We start from the raw sequence: 22,480 nt of genomic DNA on the forward strand, positions 1-22,480 counted from the left end.
TGGGGGTGGCAAGATGCTTACAAATGTAATGTATGACTCGCAAAAACAAAGATGGCCAGTAATACATAACTCTTGGATAATCTTGTGCTGCTTTGATCCATGTTGTCAAATTACGTGTGTTACAAAATAGGTATTGTATATAAGTGGCAGTAAAGAAAAGGTTTCCCTATTTGCTTAAGTACATGCCAAACTTTTTTTACTTTAAGTACTTTCAACACTTTGCATTTCCATCTGCCTTATAAAAATTTCCAAAGGGGGGCGCTATTTCGCTAGAATCGCCTCCTCATTAATCAAGGAATTAAAGCCGATGATTCATCTTTGCCATGAATTGATGTAATAGCATAAAATAATCAAACAGACTCAATCAATCATTAATTCGATGGATCATGGGGTCTGACGAGGGAGCGGAATGGCGAAGGGTGTGTGGGGAGCATCAGGAGAGGGAGGACTGAGCAGGCAAGATGAACAGAAGAAGGACACGGAGGTGGAGGAGGGCAAGTGTCTCACTCACATCAGTCACTCAGAAGGATTTATGGCAATTCATCTGCGCAGACCGACATTTTTAATTAATTTCTATATATTTTTTCCAAATCATTGGTGACTTTTACAACCAGTGGGAGGAGGAGATTGGAGAAGTTTGATGGGATTCATCCCTTTAGATTCAACAGAAGTCCATCTGGTCGGCTGCTGGAGGAGTGAGAAGTTAGACGCAAAAAAAAAAAAATCCCCCGTGCACTTTTGTGAAGATGTTTTGAGGTAAGTGTGAAAATAAAACTGCTTGTTGTAGTAATAAGATGGTCTAATTAAGGATGTCCTTCATCAAATAGATTAAATTTGCTCTTTTTTTTTTTTGGTGTATGTGTTTGGAACAGAACTTGAGATCTCAATGGAGCCACCTTTGACATCTCTTCCAGTTTTCTCATTAATAGTCATTTGGTTCAGTTTTATGAGCACGTCCCACATTATTGGAAACCGAATGGACTGAGCGTAATAATTGACTAACGGGCGGTTTGTGTGTGTGATTGTGTGGAAGTGATTGTTGATCATTTCCTAGAACAATGGACAGCAATACTTGGCTGTAACCACTGTTGATTGGGTCGTAACTCATTTGCATGAAATCAGTATTATGGGACATCTGCTATTGCTATTTTTTTTTTTTTTTGCTTTATACAAAATTGGAAAACAGTTTTCACACCTCATTAGAAAATCCTCTTTCCCTCCTGTTACCATATAAAGGATTCTGCATCTTTTATCCTTGCGCTTAATTTGACCCCAGAAAGTTAAACCCCCCAAATGCAATGATGAGTTAAATATGAATGTAATTTCTCAGACGCTTCCTTTGTTTGTTCTTCACTTCATTTCAGCAGAATAGAAGAATGCCGATCAAGCGATGATGGATCTCAGTCCCAACGCGACACTGGCACCGGAATCGTTCCTGTTTGAGATGAGCAAAGGTCTGACAGTTGATGTTTTGCTAGTTTTATAAGAGCATTGGAGAACGTGGGACTCAACCCTCTGACAGAAGATGAAGTTTGGAAGTAGTTTCTGCACCCTGAACGTTGGCGGTCGCAGATTTCCCTTCTCGGTGGAGCTGATGAAGCACCTCCCACTGAGTAGACTCAGCCGCCTGTATCGCTGCGTGTCAGAGAGCGAGCTGTTAGAGCTGTGCGATGATTACGACCGTGACAGGAACGAGTTTTTTTTCGACCGCCACTCCGAGGCCTTCAGCTTCATCATGCTGTACTTGCAGCACGGCAAGCTGCGCTTTGTCCCCCACATGTGCGAACTCTCCTTCTATAACGAGATGCTCTACTGGGGCCTCGAGAGCGCCGACCTGCAACTGTGCTGCCAGCGGCGGCTGGATGAGCGTCTGTCCGACTGCTTTGTCCACTTTTTCCCCGAAGAGGAGCCGCAAGAGCCGGAGGAAGCGCCAGATCATTGGCTGGAGAGGATGAGGAGGACCTTTGAGGAGCCCACGTCCTCAGTGGCGGCGCAAATCCTGGCCTCTGTGTCTGTACTGTTTGTTCTCATTTCGATGGTGATGCTGTGTGCCAGCACCTTACCAGAGTGGAAGGCTGCTGAGACACTGGATGAACACAGGTAGTCTTAGGAAGACCTTATTCTGCGTTCTTCATGTTGTGAAATTGTTCTTTCTCTCCTTTCTCGAACTGGTTCTTCCCAGGATCATCGAGGCGGTGTGCATTGGTTGGTTCACCGCCGAGTGCATCGTCCGTTTCATCGTGTCTCGGGACAAATGCGAGTTTGTGCGCCGTCCTCTGAACATCATCGACCTGCTGGCCATCACCCCGTATTACATCTCCGTGACGGCCACGGTGCTGACGGGAGAGAACTCTCAGCTTCAGCGCGCCGGCGTGACGTTGCGGGTGCTGCGCATCATGAGAATCTTCTGGGTGATCAAGCTGGCTCGTCACTTCTTGGGCCTGCAAACCCTCGGCCTGACGCTGAGACGATGTTACCGTGAAATGGTCATGCTGCTGGTGTTCATCTTTGTCGCCATGGCCATCTTCAGCGCGCTGGCGCAGCTTTTAGAAGGAGGGAACCAAGACTATACTAGCATCCCTGCTGCCAGCTGGTGGGTCATCATCTCCATGACGACGGTGGGCTACGGTGACATGTACCCAGTGACCGTGGCGGGCCGCGTACTGGGCGGCATCTGCGTGGTGAGTGGGATCGTGCTCCTGGCGCTGCCGATCACCTTCATCTACCACAGTTTTGTGCAGTGCTACCACGAGCTGAAGGTGCGTTCGGTGCGCTGCATCCGTAGCTCGTCGACTGATTTCATCGACTGAAAGACACTCCATAGCAACACGCTACGGCGGGAAAGAAACACTCTCCAAAGGACTGCGAGCAACAGGTGATTGTAGATGCCGTAGACGAGTATTCCACCTCGTTGATTCTCCTTTCCGGAATCTTCTCTCAGATTGTGAAGCTATGCACGCCAATGCAGAGTACTCAAAGTATGCTATCGCAGGAGCAAGCAGTTGCATCGTTTCTTGTTTTGCTTTTCAAGTGACTTTGGAGTCACTTTGAAAGTAAAATTCAACACACTAGTGAGGCACTAGGAGAAAAAATATGTTTTACCAGATATGTTTTTCCTCTCCCATGTGGCATTTCTGCACACCAGTCGGACAATGTTGGCGTTTAGAACAACTACAAGTTAGTCGTGAGACAATATTCTGCACTAGTTGACATCTGCACGCTACTAGTTCTACAAGCGAAGTATTGGATTAGTCGAATTTTATCATGTCACTAATAGTCGCCTAGTAATTAACTACGAAACCGTTTTGCCTCAGTAGTAACGTTTAGCTTTCCTACGAGTTTGCTGAAGTTGACCTACTAGTGAGAACAGCGAGCGTATTAGTGCAAACACCTTCCGATGGATATGAAGGCGATTTACATCACTGCTCAAAGAGCTTTGTGGGAAAAGCGTCGGCATTTATTCAGCAACAAGGATATGAAAGAAGTTGGGGCACCTTCCCAATTCACATTCACAATGCAGCACACTGCTGTTGTATAACAAATGGCAAATCTGCCATGGTGCAGTCTTTCAACTGCCTCGCTTCGCTCTGCACAAATTCAAAAAAGAAAAAAAAAACCTGGCACTTGGCTACAGCAGAGCGGAAGAACATCAGACTGCTGCTCTCTCAGGTACCAAACGATGCGAACCTCCCTCTGCTCCTCTCTGGATGTGATTGCCACTCGTTTCATCATCTGTCGGTGAAATCTGCAGTGCCATAACCCTTTAACGAGACTGTCAAATAAGGTATTACACCTGGTCCTACATTTTCTGTCTGCTCTTTGCATTCACGGTCATACTTTTTTTACACTCTCAAGTCAACACGGAGAAAACGGCCATCATGTGTCACGTTGTACAGAACACACAAACACTCTTCATTTTTTTGATCACAAGTGACAAAGCCGGCCAGCTGGACGCTCGCTAAGTAGCGGCTAACACAACAAAGCAACCTAGTCCACATCTTCACTCACTGCATCTTATACCTTGTGTTAGTATGTCTGCCACACAAACTGTCTGCCACATAAACAGCAACAATATTTGGTGGCAGACTAAAGCACCGTTATAGGAACGACTTCATTTCAGGTCGTTTCTCTGTAGTTCGCACCGAGTCTGCGGTGATTCAACCGGGAACTCTCTGGAGCAGACGGTCTGCAACTGAATATGTTGGACAGTTTGGACAGTATCGACAGTTTCCATGGAGACGGCAGACTCGGAGAGGGGAAAATGAAGTGGCGGAAATGTCAGGCTCCTCGAGCTGTTGGAGTGTGAATGTCGATTATCTCACTCTTACTGCTCGTCAAAAAAAATAATAAAAGTGCTGCTGGGCTTAAATCAAATTCTAGCTACGCAGATGAGTTTTTTTTTTTTTTTACTTTAAACCTAAACTTGAGCTCACTCTTCAATGAAATTGTTCTCATTGATTCTCTTGGCTGCCCACCTTCCAGTAGTGTGTATGTTCGTTGTTTTTTGTCCAATCAGATTTATGTGTTGCCATGTCGATCTAATCTGCCCCATGGCCTTCGGAATCATTTCCTGCTGTCTCATGTAACTTCAGCAAACTATTTACAGTGAACACCGTGACTTGAACCAATCTGATCGTAGATTTATCCTCACAGGGCCAACACGCTGGCCCCACAATGGCGTAAGCCTTTTCCAGTCCTCTGATTGGTTGGTCAGAGCAAAACTTAATCCAGCAAAACATTTCTGTAGCCATATGCACACTGTACAGTACTTATTTGTAATCATCAGGATGATTAATATGATAGATTTCTTTTAATTTTTTATGGTTTTGTCATGCAGTTAGATCAATTCGGAACTGCTCCAGATTTTTGATACATTCGATTTTGTGGAGTGATCATATTTTGCTGGTATTAAGAGGTGGATTAAGGCAGAGTCTGACACTGGCGGAGAATCATTTTTAAGTGGCAGTTCATTGTGATTATTATTACGGTTTTTAGATTGAAGGATTGAAGTCATTACTCAAGTCCAAAAACACATGCAGTGCCTCTTTTTTGGAAACTAAGCTTCGTCCGTGAAGAGCAAAAACCATAATCCGGCTCGCCAGATGGTCTGCTTCCCAGATGCCCATCTGGGAAAATATCTGATTGAGGCTGTTTTTTTGAAAGGGTGCTTGGATGGTGATCACAGAACGTATTCTGTCTGTCACATCCATAGCAGGACAACTAAAGCTGAGCAGATTGCTGGTGGAGCAATTATAATTTTTTTTTTTTTTAATGTTAAGTGAAAATACAGTATAAAGTCTTGAAAATTCCCCAACCTAAATTGTGGTCTAATGAGACTTCAGTCTACAAGTGTTTCCGCTTTTTCAATTGGCTAAAAAAGAAAAAAAGTTACCATCGAACCAGAATTGCGGTTTATTTCAAAGTGGGGAAAGTAGTACATGGTTCATGTTGACAATAATGAAAAATGAACGGTGCGTATACTGGAATGCCTGAAGGTAAGTGTGGCAAAACCCGCTTAACACTAAGATTTTATAGTTTTTGTATTTATCATTAAAATATTATTCATGAAAACCACCTGTATAGTAAATGAAGATTGTCCTCTTGGGAGGATTTTTTTTTATTTCTTATAAAATTAAAATTTCTTAAGAAATTCTAATTCTAGACCAAGTGTGATTTGATCAGCATCTTGGAGTAGATGGTTCTTCAAAATGACTTCAATTATTTGTAGAAAAATGGGTCTGCCCACCCACCCAGTGTGAAATTAAACAACTAAATATTTTGTTGTAGTATCTGCCTTTGTCTGAAAATGTGCTTTGTTTTCATTTTGATATTAAAAAGTGTCCAGCCGAAATCCTGCTTTAAACTGCCCTCATAGTTAATAAAGGTTTTATGATGAAGATGGTCTGACAGAGGATGAATGAAAGCAACAGCGAATGTGATAATATTCGTAAATCATTCGAAGGTGTGAAGTTATCACGACAACACTGTCACACGTTACAAAACATTCCTTGGGCATGACCAGGACAGCAAAGGTGCGAAGGATCAGATCGACAACGTTTCTTTTCACATCTGAGTCACAAATGATTTGTCATCTCTGACAGAAACTAGTACAAGTTATCTAGGGAGTGGGGAAGCTTGTTCGTCCTGAAATAAAATATATATATATATATGCGAGTTATATTTGCCCCCTTGGTTCTTTGCATTTAATTTTATTTTTTCTGTGAATGTGGAAGACCTTGAAAACCCACTCACATTCTTCACAGCTTCATCATGTCACTTCCCCTCCTCCTCCTCCTGTATCTGTTAAACTGGAGACTGTCAACGTGTTGCAGCAAGAAAAATGAGGAAAAAATACAGTACAGTATAACACGTCAGTAAAATTTACCAGAAGGGTGCTGGTCAATATTAATCATAATTGTTGCATTCACATCAGCAGCTTTTCTTCCCATAGATCCCAGGGTTTTGAATGTATATCATGACAAATACAGGATATGTTATTTTGAAGTTCCAACGTATAACATGAAATAGCAGAAATGTATGGCATGCGTGAAGTGCTTTTGTCTCCAAATTGGTAAATTTGAGCGTTCACGGGTCTTCAAGTATTGTATACTTTCATTCGCTATTTTTCAATGATTTGAAGGGGCGTGGAGGAGGAGCTACCAGCAAGCGTGACACGCCCAACGCGGAAATGCTCTACACACCCAGAATGCTTTGCGCCAGAAGCATATTTTAATTAAGATTTAGACTTGTTTGTTGGTATGTTTTACTATACCCTCAGCATATTCATCTTTTACAAAAACTATTCTTTCGACAGTGGAATTTTTCATGAAAGTTGAGATTTGATGTGGAAACACCGTTAGTGTAAATAATAGCGCTTCCAATGACTTCACCCTGCCTCAGTCCAACAACTCAGTACACTCTTGTTTCTCTTCAGATCGTATAAATCTTTCGCCTTTTACTAAAGATTTCCGTGGGGAGGAACAACAAGAGTTTTAACCAATTTTTTGATGCCCTGCGCAAGCGGGGCTTTCTCACTGGTTGAAAGTAATAGCTATTATAACTAACCACCTAATGTTGTGTCGTGTTCCGTCAAGAAGCAGTTTCGTATCTCACATATCGGTGTTCGAAGTCTGTCCCGCTTTGTGCTTGAGCGCGACCGAAAATAACGCAAGTATACTACATTAAAAAAGCGCACATATTATTGCACTTTATCCTCGTATTCGTGCACGTGGACACACACACACACACATATAAAAAAAATCACTATTCAGCAGACAGCTGAGTAAACAAAAAAAAATATTCAACTTTGACACATTCAATATGGCGATTGCGTTTACGTACGAATCTGCGACAAAGCGGGATCTGTTTATATCGGATGTCTATGGTTAGCAGTTAGCTGCGGGTCATTGGTGTCGTTCAGTAGCTATCGGGTTGAAGTGCGTTTCAGCTGACCAGTGTGAACGATGTACTATAAATTTAATGGCATAACACAGCGGCTCACTGGAGCAACCGCCAACGCATACACCCCGCAGGTAAGAGTCATGCGAAAATAGGTAGAAAATACGTCTTTTTTTTTTGGTTTGTTTCGACCTGGTGTACAGAATATGTCCGGGTCGTGCGGTGCAGGGTGGACCTAATAATTGTCGGAGGTGGCGAAAGCACTCTCCAGTCACGCTCTGTAAATAAAGGTACACGTGATGGTGGAAGGAGAAAAAGAGAAGTGCCCTTTACACCCCCACATACACTAAGTACGGGAGTTGAATCAATATGTACTTCTCCATGTGTGACTGTTTGTGTCACCTCTGTATACAGTATTGCAATTCTAATAATACTTGTTTTGTTCAGGGTCTGCGTCCAGCTGTCCCTCCAGTCAGTCCCCCTGTCATCTTTGCTTCTCCGACCAAGTTGGTGTCTGAAGCAGGAAGCCAGGTGCAATATTTGGGAGTCAACAAAGTCCCCGACTTGCAGAGACTCTTCCAGGTAAGCTGTAGTCATGCTCTTTGCAGGCCTACTTTGGTTTAACATCTCTAGTTTTGCCGACCTTATACAGTGGTCAACTTTGTTTTGTTTTTTTACGCTGAAACATTACTGAAAACATGGCTTATGTGCTTGCGTGGCTAGCAAAGGTTTTCTGACATTCCCTTGACACTATTTCCGATGCGGTAATTTTGTTTTTAACTACAATTTGGAAATCAACCAGTGTCATGGGACACTTAAGCGGCTCAACTCTTGTACAAATGTTATTTGTAATTGTAGGCATGGTCACAGCCATTATTCTTCCAAACATAATTCATCTGCAGATGGATCAGGCACGTCATGTTACTTGAATTGTCAAACTGTATTGAATCATTCGAAAAGGTGTTATTTCCTTGGCTGGAAATGGGTGAAATGAAGTGCTGCCACTTGCAATGTGTTTCTCAACATTGTCCTTGAGCGACTGAATTGAGCATGTTGCTATGGTTTCATCGAGGGATGTAAAGACAACATTTTTTCAGACAGAGAACAATTACTTGCATTTGAGGACTCGCCGATACAGAGTACTCAAAATGTATTTTACTTTGAGTTTTGTGCTGGCCAGCACTGAGCTCTCCGAGAAGAGGCGCAACGTAATTAACCACAATTGTAGGCAGAGAAGGTCCCCAACTGAGCCCGAGTAAGAGTTGTTTTCCCAAAGAGCAAGTGAATATTTCCCTGTAAGTATTGTTTTATGCTCCATTTGTATGTATTGCTGTGTTTTTATGCAATAAAGTTGCAGTTGCTGAAAAGCTTAGATTTACCGTACCGTCACAGTCATGCTATTTTCCATTCACCCGGCATATATATTTTTCATTATGTGTTATCGCAAAGCTCGCAGTCTTTGGCTAGACAAAACGATACAGCTTGCTTGAACATTTTCATGTGAAATATACGTTTAATTAATTCGCTTAGTTTTACGCACCCGTTTTTCAGTCAAGGGGGAAAACTAAAAATCATGCCCTGCATTAACCAGGAGTTCACTGTCACCCCCAAGTGGATCTTGTGAACTCCGTCAGACGTATGAGAGTCCCTCACGTTCTTCGATGATGTTTTCAGAGGTCTGACGGAGTCCCAGTCCATCTGAAGGGGGGTCTGATTGACAAGCTGCTCTACAGAACCACCATGGGGCTGACCATTGGAGGGGCGCTTTACTGCCTCGTTGCGCTCTACTTTGCTGCTCAGCCGAGCAACAAGTGATTCCTGCAAAGTCGGTTGCACTCCGGTTGGATGGCAGGATCTGCGACAAATGGATGGTTTGAAGGACTTTGGAGATTTACATTCAGGTTATATACTGGCACGATAAAACCGTTTAAAGTTTATTTTCTAAGTACAACCAATAAAGTTATATTTTGTTGAAGCGTTGTTGCATTTTGTTTTGTTTTTTTCTTAGCGGCTTTTGAAGTCAACAGTGGCCGTTCCAATGATTTGTGGAAGTAGAATTTGTTAAAGCCAATTAAAAAACACCAAACGCTGCCGTGTTTGGATCCATCTTAAAACTCAGATGGTCAAGAAATCAAATACAAATCAAATCCGCACCGGCTTTTCTCTGAACCCCGTTGATCCTCTCTTTATGAATCCTGAACCTCCTTATTAATGTGTCTCAACAGCCTCATATTGCCGGATTACTTCGGATTTGCTGTTCTCTCCCTTTTAAAAGGAGAACGGCGGACCTATATAATTTATTGGGCCTTTTGGGCCACCATACTTTAGGATCCCATTTGGGCTCACAAACAAAAATCGTGTTTGTTTTGGGGATGGAGGGAGTTGGAATGGATTAATGGGATTTGCATTCATTTCAAATAGGGAAGATGATTTGAGATGCAAATATTTTTGACTTTTTTTGTTTTTACTTTTACATTAAGTTCTTTTATGAAGCCCGATGATCACGAACACATAAAAATGTTTCTCACTCGTCTTTCCGTTTCTGTCATTTCCTCTGTAAACGGAGTACGTTTTGTCAAATTGTTCACGTTCCAGTTTCCTCTTCCAGTTGCCATGGTAGCCAAACAACGCTGGAGCCACAGTACCTTGTTTGAACTGATAAAAAAAAAAAAAAAAAAAAAAACTAATCTTACGCTGTTTGTGAAAATAATAAACGCGATGTATAAAACTTCAAGTCAATCGACAGCGCTATTCATTACTCAGCGCATTTAATTACTTGCGCCATCAATGTCATTTATCACGTCCAAGGAGAGTCCGAGCTGGAGACTCATGACACAGAATCTCGTAAATGGTTCAACGCAAATAAAACCGGGAACTTCATTTGGACGACTGCTCTTGATTATGCGGAACACAGCTGTCATTCAAGGGAGGGAAACAGTCAGGCACCCTCACCTTGGCAGTGTGACTCAAGTTCGACACAGGACACATGACAATGAAGCAGTCGCCATGACAACAGAGCATCCGCTGGTGATGTTAGGGAGATGCTGCTGGGTGCTTGAAAATGGAGTTTCGAAGGATATTTTTTTTTCCCGCTGTCACTTAAGAGGTTGAACTATGTTTTTTTTTTTTAATGATAAAAGAAAAAGATGTATCGGGAAACAATGCTTTTCTTTATTAGCAGTAAGAATTAAGGAACTGTGGTGGGAGAGGCTCCTACTCTCCTTGACCCCGAATTGAATAAGCACTATAGAAATGGATGGATGCTTGCGGAATTGTACAGTTTTAAATCTAATCTTTGTCTATACATTTTATTATATGCTGCAACACAATTTGTCCGACTGCCATTTATTACCACTAGGTGGAGATAAAGTACCATAGCAGAAATCATCATCGCTTGTACTGCCACGTGTTGTTCAAAAAGTTAATTAAAAAAGGCAAAAATCCATTTTTGCAGCTCAACCATTTCTTGTCATCGTCAGAAAATAATCTGTGTCATTGGTAATTACAGCCACTCATGGCCACTACCAATTTTTTTTTCCTGAAGCGGATTAAACAGCAGTATTCGTGTAGTCGGTCTGCTAAACAGACACCTTATCTTAACCCTTTCATGCACCATGTAACCTGATAACATGATTAGCTGTCCACTGTAGTAACCGCTGTCCCCGAAAGGGTTGAAGTGTATCGCCTCTTTTAACACCTGAATGCTGTGAAATTTTCACATCAGAGCCATAACTATCTGGCATTTCCCTTTGACTCTCAGATAATAGTTCTGGTTGTTCAGAACAGCTACTCTGAACAAAAAAAAAAAGTTGGAAAAGGGCAACTTTTAAAGCCAGTATAAGAGGAGAATTGTTTTTTTCCCGACATCTGTGATTTGTTTCTTTTAACTGCTTCCTGTATAAGTTGCCCAATGAAATTTTAGCCTCGACGTAACGCCATGTCGGTCTGATCTGTCCAAGGCCTTCAGGATTCATATTGATTCCAAATTGATGTAGCCGTTGAGATGCAGTCGCACAATCGTGTCCTGTCGTCATATTACATTTTTGGTCGACTTTTCTATAATTGAAACATTCTTGAATGCTGCGGTCCAAGGTAATACATTCATCATACATATTGTTGGGACTGAACACGCTGCCTTTCTGGTACATCTTTTGTGCAAGACTCGCTCTTTCAGACCGAGTCTGGCACGTCAGACGGCGGAACGGCGTGAAAGTCAATGACGGGTGTCGCGCTGAGCAGTCAAAGAGAAAACTGTATTCAATACTTACCTCATTGAGTTCTGCTCTAGTCAAAGCCCCACACCAGATTGTGGCCCCGTTGACTTTATCTGACAACATACTCAGGTACTCATATCGACATGAACAAATGGTTTGCTTTCATCCTTCCATACTGCTAAGGTCACATTTGACAGAAATAATGACTTGACCCGAGGCGGTTCCGAAGTACACATAAAGGATAATAATTCAAATGTCATTCTCTTGTACAGTTGCTCCATTTGTACACAAGCATCCATTCTTCCAGGCGTTCAAATGTCGCGGTCGAGATAGAATCTCCCTTTGGGTGCATTAAAAAAAAAAAAAAAAAAAGAAATCTGGCTCCAACTCAACCGAATCACACCTTATAAATCATTCAGAGCTTATGAAGCAGAACAAATTGGTCCACTTTCCAACTCTCGGAACATAAATAAGTATAAGTGCTTGATCCAGCGCGATGAAGGCAGTAAAAATGAGCAATCCAAGAAATTCCCTCTGAGGATCATTAATATCTTTCATAAAGACGCTCAAGTCAAAAGCAAGTGATTTATGTGAAAAGAAAAAAAAAACGATTGCCTTCCTATGGGAGTGCCCTCACTATATATATTTTTTTTTACTTATTTAGCATTGCGCTGAGATCCAGCGGAATTTTTTTCATCTATTCAATATTCTTGATGCCCATTTTAAAAACTATATTTTATTCACATGTTAAAAAAAAAAGCTTCTGAAGAACACTCTTGATCATTTGCAGATGATGACCCGGTGAAGCGCTGTAAATAAAATAGCTCCGCTGAATATCCACAACCATTTGTATTAATAAATCCAGTACATGGATACAAAACGTCCTCTCATTCCACACCAAACTCATCGAAACATTAATGAGGCAAATCCAAGCGCGCGGGCCACACATTGATGCGCAGCTCACAAGATGAGCGGATGTTGGAATCAAAGCAGAGCTCATCTGCATTTCCTCAGCATGCTTCTTCACCGTATACCCCTTTTTAAATTGCGGCAATATCGGAAAGCCATCCATAATTTAAAAGGATAGATTTTCCAATGAAGGCCGACTGATTTTCTTTTTCCCACCATCATCTCATGGCATGAAGCCACTTTTGGCTTTCGAGGAGAATTACATCTGGAGGCGATCGGGCCCCATCATTCTTCTGTCCCCTTGACCTCGATTCCTATTTAAATTAATTTCTGAATTCGGCACACCACTTCATTGTGTTGTTTTTTTTTTTCTCGCCCTCGGGCCAAGGAATTGCTATTGCCTTCAAGCATGTTATTTGGATGATTCCATATAAGTTTCCCTCCAAATGAAATAAGTGCAGAACCACCATACCTTGAAAATGATCTTGTGCTTGCCAGGGAATTGATACTGTACCATATGAAAGGGTTGGGAGGGGGGGGGGGGGAGCTGCTGAGTGTATGGCGGCTGCACCCCCAATGCTTCCCACAATATTACACAACACAAATATTCACTTATTTTGAATTTGATGCCTGCAACACGTTGAAGGCGGCAATATTTGTCTGTGTATACGATGGCTGGAACATAAAGCAGTGTTTCAAGTCTTCTCCAAATAATATTTTATATTGTGCTCGCATGCCCCCCCCCCGAAGCACACAAAGCACTTTTACATTATTGCCTCAGTCAGCCACACATTTAACCATCTTCTGTTTGATAGACACGCAGCCGCTCTACAACCTGAGCCCAGACATTTTATTGAGCGAGCAAAAAATATTGTCCAAAAAGTAGATGTCAGTGTCAGTATGACTTTGGAAATTAATTCAACCAGGGTAGAAAATTGGCCATTTTTCTTGTCATTCTACGTTCACCCTCATCATCCAGCACCTTGCTTAATGGAACCTCCAATCCACTGCCACACAAGTCGGATTTTTTTCATTTGCTCGGCTCTGTCTTTGCAGGTTCTGTTTGGTTCCATAGCTTCAGCTCAGCAGACATTTGCGATGAATTATCAATTAATGAACCACTGTTATGCCATTTTCCAGGGCTTCAGAGCTATAAGAATCTCGTGGCTGGAAAATGAGGACCAAACGACACGCGACAAAGTCAGTTGCACAGTGTCACATTGTCTGTGACTTTATCAAGAGAGCGATTTATCAAGTTTTATTGCCATGTTTATATAAAGCATGTGCTCCCTCAAAAGCCAAGGTCACAAAATTAAATCATGACAATGAAAACGTGATAATTGACAAAGCTCCAGCCACACCACCAGATAGCGGGGTGGAGAATGATCCTTGAGACGAGTACATTTTGACAAGATTGTCACCTTAGTTTCTCTGTGTATATACAGAGCATCCGGAAAAGTATTCATTGCCATTTTGTTCTGTCACAGCCTTATTTCAACATGGATTTAAAAAAAAAGTAATAATTGAACCTCCCCCCCCCCCCCAAAAAAAAAAAAAACCAAGACATCGTATGTACATTTTGCAGTCGGCAGCGCGTGTCAGCACATAAGCCAAGCATGAAGGCAAAGGAATTATCTGTAGACTTCCGAGACAGTTTGTCTCAAAAGACAGATCTGGGGAACGGTAGAATGATTTCTGTTACTGGACTGGAACAGATTCATGACATTAAATTCATTGTCAGGGAAAAATAGAGGAGAAAAAAAACAAACAAACATGCAAGGAAGACAGCATGCAAACACCCCACATAAAGGCCGCAGCCAAGATTGGAACCCTCAACCTCAGAACTGCCAAGCGTTGGTTCAATGAAATATTTTTTCACGGCTAATTTGTAATTCTGCCAAAACATTTTACCTTGCATGTTTACCGACCAATGTCACTGTACAGCACAGAGTCAGTTGGGATAAGCTCCGAAAACCTTCGGACTCACAGGAAAACGGACGGATCATTTTACTGGAATGTAAATGAGTCCCAAGTCCTGGACATGGAAGAGCAACAAAGCAGAGGAAAACCCTATGAGTAATGCAAGAGGAAAAAAACAAATCTAAAAATGTTTACGAAATAAACAAATACACACTCTTCAGAAATGTGGTGCCTGATGCAATGCTAATATTATTCCTCCGACATCTGTGGCTTAGTTTATCTGTTGTTTACCTTTACTTTCAGTTTATCTTCCAGCTCTTCGGTCCAAGGTTCATTCAATTGAGTCCAACATCCTCCACACGATTAAACCTGCCACTTTCTCTCCTCCTACTCTTCCACAAGCAAAGGCATGCAGAAAAAAAAGGAGCAGGAGAATTATAAACGTTTCGTATTATCGGTAAATTCTTTTGCTTCAAACCTAATGCCTTTTGCATAAAAGCATGCTGGCAGCAATACATTGAGCATACTATACCTGTGCTTGGTTCACTGAAGATTCAGTGTACACTGCACGGTCACTCAAGTTACTATTTTTTTTTGCCACTACTGACTTGCATGGCTAAATAACAAGTTAAATCAGAGGAGAATTATCTCAGGTCAGTTTTCATATAGTTCAGGTCACAAAGCACGTTCCTCCTAGCAAGAGACACCCGTAAATCTGCTATAAGCAAGCAGTCCTTTCTTTATTGACCAACTATATGGCATAGAAAAAAAGAAAAAAAAAAACATTGACAAAATGAAACTCACGGTGTAGGGGTCAAACCTGACAGGAGACGCGTAATAATCCAAAGCAATGGAATGTTCTTTTGCGCTTGACTGCAAATAGAAAATATCAATTTTTCTCCACAATGGAAAGCGAGCAGTATTTATGGGTTCAGTCATGCCACATTTGTCAGGAACATGCGTATGGGGATGAGCAGCCCAACTGAACATGTGACCAGCCATGTAACGTGCCAAATCCTCACTGCCTATGCCAAACAGTTGTTTCTGTCCTCAAGCATTTTCCCACTGCTTTCTCCTCTTCTTATCACTGGGAAGCTGTGAAGACTACCATCGCTGCCTTTGTTGCCTTTTTGGAGTGAAAATGTGGCATGATAGTGATTCTTTCTCCAGGGAAGTCCCTTTTCCTTTGCACACATGATAGAACACCCCATGTGTTACAGAAGCAAGTTTTGCCACTTTAACATGTGTTTTTTGCACAGGGCAGAGAGAATATATTTCTGCAGCATTGTATTCTCTGTTTGTATATGTCGATGCTCCCGTAACAGTTTGTAATCACTGTAATATCAATACTAATTTTGGTTAGTCCAGCTATGGTTTTTGCATCATAAGATAGCGGAATTTAGCTCTTTTGTTTGTTATGTTTTAGAATAAACTTCAATTGGGGGAGACAAGTAAGCAGCTTGAAGCGAGCATGATTAGCACTTGTGTGTGTTAACTGGTTTTAAAGCATGTTGGAGGGGTGAAACTATTAAAACTAGCATAACAAAAGATAATTAAACATCGTATATTTCAACACAATACAGTATAATTGTTGTTCCTGATTGTAAAGTGTCCTTGAGTGTTTTGAAAGGCGCTTATAAATAAAATGTATTATTATTATTATTTTTATACAGTTCAGAGTCCTTTCTGCTTCTTCTTTTTACTGTCACTCCACCTGTTCCAGGACAGCTCAGTGCTGCCGGGCAATGTTGTGGCAAGACATGGTACTACACTGACGGCGTACCACTTCAAAAAGTCCAATATTTTTAGAAAAGAAGAATTAATACATTGGTGAAAGCTCGCTAGCCGTGCAAGAGAGTAATGCCCCGCTGCTTGTTAATCATCTTGAGAAATGGGTGGTTTGGTTTGGTCATTATTCCAAACCTACCTTTTAAATTACATTGCTCGTTTCTTTCTTTTCTTTTTTCTTTTTGAGCCTCGGTGGATGCAGTGAACCCGGGTAAACGTGAGCAAGCCTCCATTAGTTTGTGAACATGTGTAGTACAGTTTGCTGCGCAAGGTTCAGCTGGACATCAAATAATGGTTCACCATCAATCTCTGTCACATTGTCCACAGAGAGTGTGCGAAGGTGGTGATGTGGGGGATGGGGGAAGGGGTTCTGTGACAGCCTCAGACTACAGATGGGATGGGAGTAGATGTGAGTGAACAAAGGGAGGGGTTACAACCTTTGGGACAATACGAGGGATGTCTTTGTTTGAGGATACTATCAGCTATGAAGTGTGTGTGGGTGCATTTTTTCAGAGACTTATGGTCGACTCACACGGGTGCAGCCGCAGCATGTCATTGACGAAATCTAATCAAAAGTGAGCAGCAGGAAGAATACTATCCATGTTTGTTGATATTATCGTTACCATATGAGCCCTCATTCAAAGCCACTGTGACACTGTCTTCACAATTATGTGAATGTTGCCTCCTATCTCCTCAATGTCAATTGCGTGCAAGCTTTTGGTGTTGTTTCAGTTTTGCTTAATGTTTTTTTTTAGAGGCGCAGAGTTCGATTCCGGCTCCAGTCTTCCTGTGTGGAGTTTGCATGTTCTCCCCGTGCCGGTTTTCTTCGGGTGCTCTGGTTTCTTCCCACGTTTGCTCGACCAACCAATGTTTTGTCCAAAAGTCATCACTTCAATTATTCAACAGTTATTAAGGGAGATAACCACATTTAGAGTGTCATTTGGGCCACAACATGGCAGGCAGCACTTATATCTGTAGAAGTGATGCAGTGTGACAAAAGCAAGAAGAGGCAGAGAAGGTCCCCAACCGAGCTGCAGTAATAGTTGTTGTTCCCTCAGAGCACACTAAAAATATTCCTGTGAATGTTATATGCTCTGCTTGTATGTGTTGCTGGTCTGTGTCTCTTAAAATAGGAGCTGTCTGATGTTTATGAGCTCATTTTGCGAGGCAGCTTTTCACCAACATTAAATGTAATGGTTTGGTTAAACGTTTTGGTGTGATGTTTAATTTTGTTTTGTTTTAGAACTGTGCAAGAGACAGATTGAGAAGGGGTGCTAAGAAATACTTTTAATATGCTTGAGTGTGTTAAAAGCGTGTGAGAGTGATGAAACAATATTTATAAATGTATTGTATGGTCTCAAGCAGGATAAGCAGTTTACTTGAGGACCACATCGCTGGTTCATTGTAACAAGTTAGTTGTAATAGTGGTGAAAGTAAAAGTGACTCATTGTAATAACAAGGCAATTACATTTGATAGATTTGTTTTATAATTTGAAGTATTTTTTGATTAAAGTCCACTATAGTACAATACTGAATACAGTAGTAACAGTTTTTGTTTACAGTGGATGAAGAGAGATTTTTTTTTTTAATGGGCGCGGCGTTCGGGTCTTTCTACCAATCAACTGAAGTTTTCAGATTTTGTAGGCGGAACCTGCCGATCCCCCAACCAATCAGCGCTCACCATTCTCAGCGCGTGGAGAAGTTAGCACTCGGGTGCCAGTCTGGTCCGGAGCCACGATGGATACAATACCATGCATTTTGATCGTCTTGTTTTCCTTAACGAGGATACAGGAAAATAACGGTAACTACTCTTAACCTACTACTAGCATTTGTTCTTGCTGTTTTTCACATGTTTCCACTCAGTTAGACTGTTGCCGGCTCCGAGATAGTGCGGAAAATCTCTTTTGTTCAAGAAACCCCAAGAAGCGGAGTGTGTCAAACTAAGATGGCGCAGGGTCGCTGGCTAGCCTTCTGCTGCCTGACTGTGGAATGTTTCTTGTCCGGGGCGGAAAAAAAGAAACGAAAAGTCACCCTTGGCTTTAGGGGCGACTAGAAAAGCTCATGGTGGAAGTTGTAAGTGTTTTCTTGCTGCCTCTTTTGGGTTTCGGCTGTGCAAAGAAGTACGTCCGGAGTGTGACCAGTTCCTCAAACGCAAAGTTGGCTGCATCCCTGTGCTGGATGTTTTGTTTGCTTATTTGTCAAGCTTTGGTTGCTCATTTACTTTGTGGAGGAACGTGTTCTTTGGAAGTGCCTCTGGCAAATATTTGAACAAATTACCAGCCGGGATGAATGTCATCGCCTCCTCCTCACCCACCCTAAGTTTACCGTTATAGTTCGATGCGACATTGTTGGAGTTCATTCACATTTAGTGGAAATACACTTGTTGACATTCCTGACTCGTTTTTTAATTTAGATTGACGAATCAGATTTGTTTAAACACTTGGAAATTTGAGCGGAAGTGGTTTGAGTGATAACCAAGCAAGCAGTGTACCAGTGAGTATGTAGATTGGATTAATTTACGTTGTTCTCATTCGGATTTATTATGTGGAAGACCCTTGCGGGCGGTTGCGTCAAATAATGCCATAATTTCCGCATTAACGTGACTTAATCCGCTCGCTTGACGTGCATCTGCTTAATAATGTGCTTATTACTCAAACCACCCTTGTCGCCTTTTGCTGCTGTGGAATTTGGCGTTTTCGGCGCTGGTGTTGCTCCGCGTGTCTTTTGAATGGAAACGGGCTGCGGTTGCAATTGAACAGCGCACGCCTAATGCACCGTACAGAGAATTAAAAAAGAAAACGCGTGGAAGAAGCCCGAGTCGTGCTTAGTTGCGGTGGTAACTACCATGCAATTAATACTCAACAGTTTTAAATGCCACCCGTCATTGATTTATCCGCATCCACTATTGTTGCCATGTAACACACCCATTTGCAGTGTATTGCTGCTTGGCTAGTTTCATTAGTTTAATGTGCATCCCGGAAAAAAAAGAGGTCCTATCTTAGGGGAACATCCGATAGTGAGCTTTTCTGACTCAAGCGTTTTCTTTGTGCGTCTTCCCTTTGTGTAGCTTGGGGAGCCTGATCATGAGTGGAAGGGCGCATGCTTTTCACGCACAGCATCCATGGGGGCTGATCACATCCTCCCCATGCTAAAAGCAGAGCGGTGTCCTCACATAACACCCCGCTGCCTCAGAATTAGGGGCGGTTATCGAATTGATATGTTGGCTTTAGGACACATGGAAGAGGGAGCAAATTCCACATTCTTTGTCCTGCAATTGGATTGTCACGGCGTGGGTCCATTGTAAAGGGGGGGGGTTGCATTCTTTACATTAGTCAGGAACCCACTACCCCCCCCCCATTTTAAACATATCTATTAAATCAATAGCTGTATATTTAATCAGAACACTGAAACATTTCCATGCCCTTTAGTGCTCCTAAAAAGAAAGAAATGTGCCCCTGCAGCCTCCACGCCTGTTAAGAGCAACATAAAGGCTTATGCTTGTCCTTTATGCTTCTGTGTGTGGTTTTTACACACATGCACACAAGCAAAACAGCCACACACATCCACACGCTGGCACCGAGCTAAATTAGGTGGTGTCACTATTGCGAATAACATCCTAGTAGTACCCATCTAATAGACTGTGTCCTTGTTCTCTGTTACCCTCTTCTCCCTCAGCCTCCCACCCCTCAGGCTCATTTGTCTGTTCAACATCACATGATTCTCCCCGCGCCCCCTTTTCAGAAAAATAAATAACGGTCCATGACGGGCGAGGATGTCGGGAGATCCTTTTGGGAGGTTTATCTTCGCTTCAGAGTCGCCACTGCTCGTGAGACTCCATGTAGGGGGGCGGGACCTCCAAATTTGAACCAAATTCTTTGGATGAGGCCGGTTGAAGTTTAAATTTCGACAAAGAGCTGCAGGGATACAGTCATCGCATTTCCACGGTCATGTGTATCAACGAAGTAGAGCCGGACATTTGCCTGCAAAATAGTGGAACTGTTAATGCATGCATATCAAGGATGTAGTCACACTGTGGGTTTCGTAGTTTGAGCTCTGGCAGTAATGTTTTTATCTTAATTCTGTGAATTGGATGAGTGACCTAAAAACAAACAGATGTCCGTTTTACCTCCATTTTACCAACCTAATTATCGGACTGAGATGGTTTGTCATTTTCCCGCTGTTACGACCAACACAAAGGACTGCTAACAGTAAAAATAAATGAATTGCAGTCCGAGTGTGACAGAGGAGTCACTATTCTACATCGGTGCATTTGAGGTTGCTTGAGTGGAGCTTTTATTGTCTCGATGTATGTTTGTGAAATCACACAAGATGCATAAGATGGGGACTTAAGGCGATGCACGTTTTTACTACACCGATAAAGCTTGGTCACGCCCTTTGTCCTACTTGATACTTGATTATTTTTGGATCCAATGCCTTGTAACGACAAGCTCCCAAAATGTTTGTGTGAAATGTTGATTTGATCTCATTCTCAAAGATCATTTCCCTGATTTGGACCCGCCAAGTTCATTTTGGTGGGCTCGGGAGTCTGTTCTTGCAAAATTTGGTACCCGTATCAAGAAAATGACATGGGTTGAAGTGATGTCTGGGCCACGGGCCAGGTGTTTCCCAGTTACCGATCCAAATGTGGCTCTTCTCTTCCAGCATGGAAACAAACGCTGAGGCAATGGACTTGTCACACTTGCATCACCGTTTCTGATCCAGTGCCACTCTTGCAGTTTTAAAGTGATAACTCTGTCAGCTTATGGTTTTCAGGATTTCAGAGCTTCTTGGGGCTCGGGCGGCCGCCTCCACGTTTGACATGCAAGAATGGACACTCCAAAATTTCAGCTGCTTCTACTGAATCGCTATTTAGAGTTGACTTTCATCAACACTATGCAGCATTCCTTCCTCTTGCCTGCCTGTCGATTGTCCTGCGGGCTGCCACCGAACGGTACGAGCAGCAGAGCAATGCAAAGCATTCCTGTGACCCTGGATGTCCGTTGTCCCGGCCCAAGGAACCACAACTAATTTGGGAGGTTGTAGCTGTGCCACCAGCCAGTCGATTCAGAGGCACCAAAGCGTTAATGAGTAACACCCTCACTCTGCTCTTTTTATGGAGGGAACGGCGAATCGCAAGCTCCAATTGTAAAGGGCGAGCGTTTTCTGTCAGATTGGATACGGAATGAGAGATTCTAGGAATGAATATTGCAGCTCCGTACATTAGAAATGATCAACAACAGTTAAAATGGATTTGGACAACTGTGATATATTCAACAAAGTGGTGTGTGGAGTGGTGTACTATTCAAGATCAAGTCATTATTGAAGACAAATTGATTTTCTAAAGAAATTCACCCCCCGCTCCCCCCAGTAACAAAACCAGAGTTGTTTGTTGTCATTTTGCCGATTGTCCACAGCTTGCAGACAAGCTCACAGACACCACAAAGCCCGCCTGTAAAAAGGCATTTGCCCAGACTGATGATTCAACGTATCTCATTGGCAGACGCTCGTCAAAGGCTCATTTGTAACTGTTCTGTCTGAACACGCAGGTCGACTACACATAGTTTTGTTTCATCGTGTGCTTATAACTAGATGAATTCAGAGGAGTGGTTCTAGGTTGGTCACTGCGGAAATCTCTGAGGAGTTGGTCCATCTCAGATCTTGTTCAGATCAGTCGGTGCAAAATCCATCCATCCAATTCGGTCATCGCTGACCTCGCCCCCTCTCCAAGCCGGAGAAGAGGAGGGGGCAGGAGCAAGAGAAGACGCGGCAGTCAAACAGGCCAAAGTGTCATTGGCAAAGAAAGGGAATCTCTGCAACGACATTTTAAAACGCTACACGCACGCTACATGGTCGGGATGTCATCAGCGTCGGAAATTACGGAATTTTGTGACAACGTAGAGACAACATCATTATTTCGGTATTCATGTTTGTTTCCGCGTGAGCTTTTTCTGATGTCAAATAGGGACCTTGGCTCAACAAAGGTTGTTGTCCGGCTAACTGTGCATATGCGAACTAAACTGAAACAGTCCTCCCGAACCGCCTCAACAATTTTCCAGAGCCGTTCCACCCCGAGTGTGTGATAACCGTAATTACAGTTACAGCCTTTTTTTTTTTTCTTTCCTTGGGAAGGTGCTGTCTATTTCAGGGAAGCGTTTATTTGTCTTAAGTGGATGATTCACCCCGCGGCTAATTAGGACACAGTGGCTACTAAGGGTCCTTTGTTCTTGTCAATATTTTCTGACTCGACTGAC

At 42.5% G+C, this 22,480-nt stretch overlaps 3 protein-coding genes across 4 annotated transcripts in view; all 3 read left to right on the forward strand.

Moving 5' to 3' along the window:
* The first annotated feature begins 100 nt into the window (after window positions 1–100).
* LOC109530271 (potassium voltage-gated channel subfamily G member 3-like) lies at window positions 101–4,374 on the forward strand. Its single transcript, XM_019893867.1, has 3 exons — window positions 101–756; window positions 1,365–2,100; window positions 2,183–4,374. Exons 2-3 carry the CDS (start codon window positions 1,526–1,528, stop codon window positions 2,808–2,810), a joined length of 1,203 nt encoding a protein of 400 aa, XP_019749426.1. The 5' UTR covers window positions 101–756; window positions 1,365–1,525; the 3' UTR covers window positions 2,811–4,374.
* A 2,932-nt stretch (window positions 4,375–7,306) lies between these two features.
* LOC109530270 (cytochrome c oxidase subunit 7A-related protein, mitochondrial-like) lies at window positions 7,307–9,373 on the forward strand. Of its 2 annotated transcripts, XM_019893866.1 has the most exons (4): window positions 7,307–7,532; window positions 7,846–7,980; window positions 8,627–8,693; window positions 9,073–9,166. In XM_019893866.1, the coding sequence occupies exons 1-3, from the start codon at window positions 7,464–7,466 to the stop codon at window positions 8,645–8,647; spliced, it is 225 nt and encodes a 74-aa protein (XP_019749425.1). In that variant the 5' UTR covers window positions 7,307–7,463; the 3' UTR covers window positions 8,648–8,693; window positions 9,073–9,166. The 2 variants fall into 2 exon arrangements, with proteins under 2 accessions (XP_019749425.1, XP_019749423.1); XM_019893864.1 differs by lacking the exon at window positions 8,627–8,693 and having other exon boundaries at window positions 7,322–7,532; window positions 9,073–9,373.
* An 8,556-nt stretch (window positions 9,374–17,929) lies between these two features.
* The window catches only part of tgfbr1b (transforming growth factor, beta receptor 1 b), a 37,504-nt gene continuing 32,953 nt past the window's right edge, over window positions 17,930–22,480 (forward strand). Inside the window, exon 1 of the mRNA XM_019893871.1 lies at window positions 17,930–18,030. Within this exon, the coding sequence (XP_019749430.1) occupies window positions 17,967–18,030 (64 nt within the window). The 5' untranslated portion in view covers window positions 17,930–17,966. The remainder of the gene's footprint in view (window positions 18,031–22,480) is intronic.

Source organism: Hippocampus comes, unplaced genomic scaffold (genome assembly GCF_001891065.2).
Source record: "Hippocampus comes isolate QL1 unplaced genomic scaffold, H_comes_QL1_v1.1 scaffold348, whole genome shotgun sequence".
NCBI lineage: Eukaryota > Metazoa > Chordata > Actinopteri > Syngnathiformes > Syngnathidae > Hippocampus > Hippocampus comes.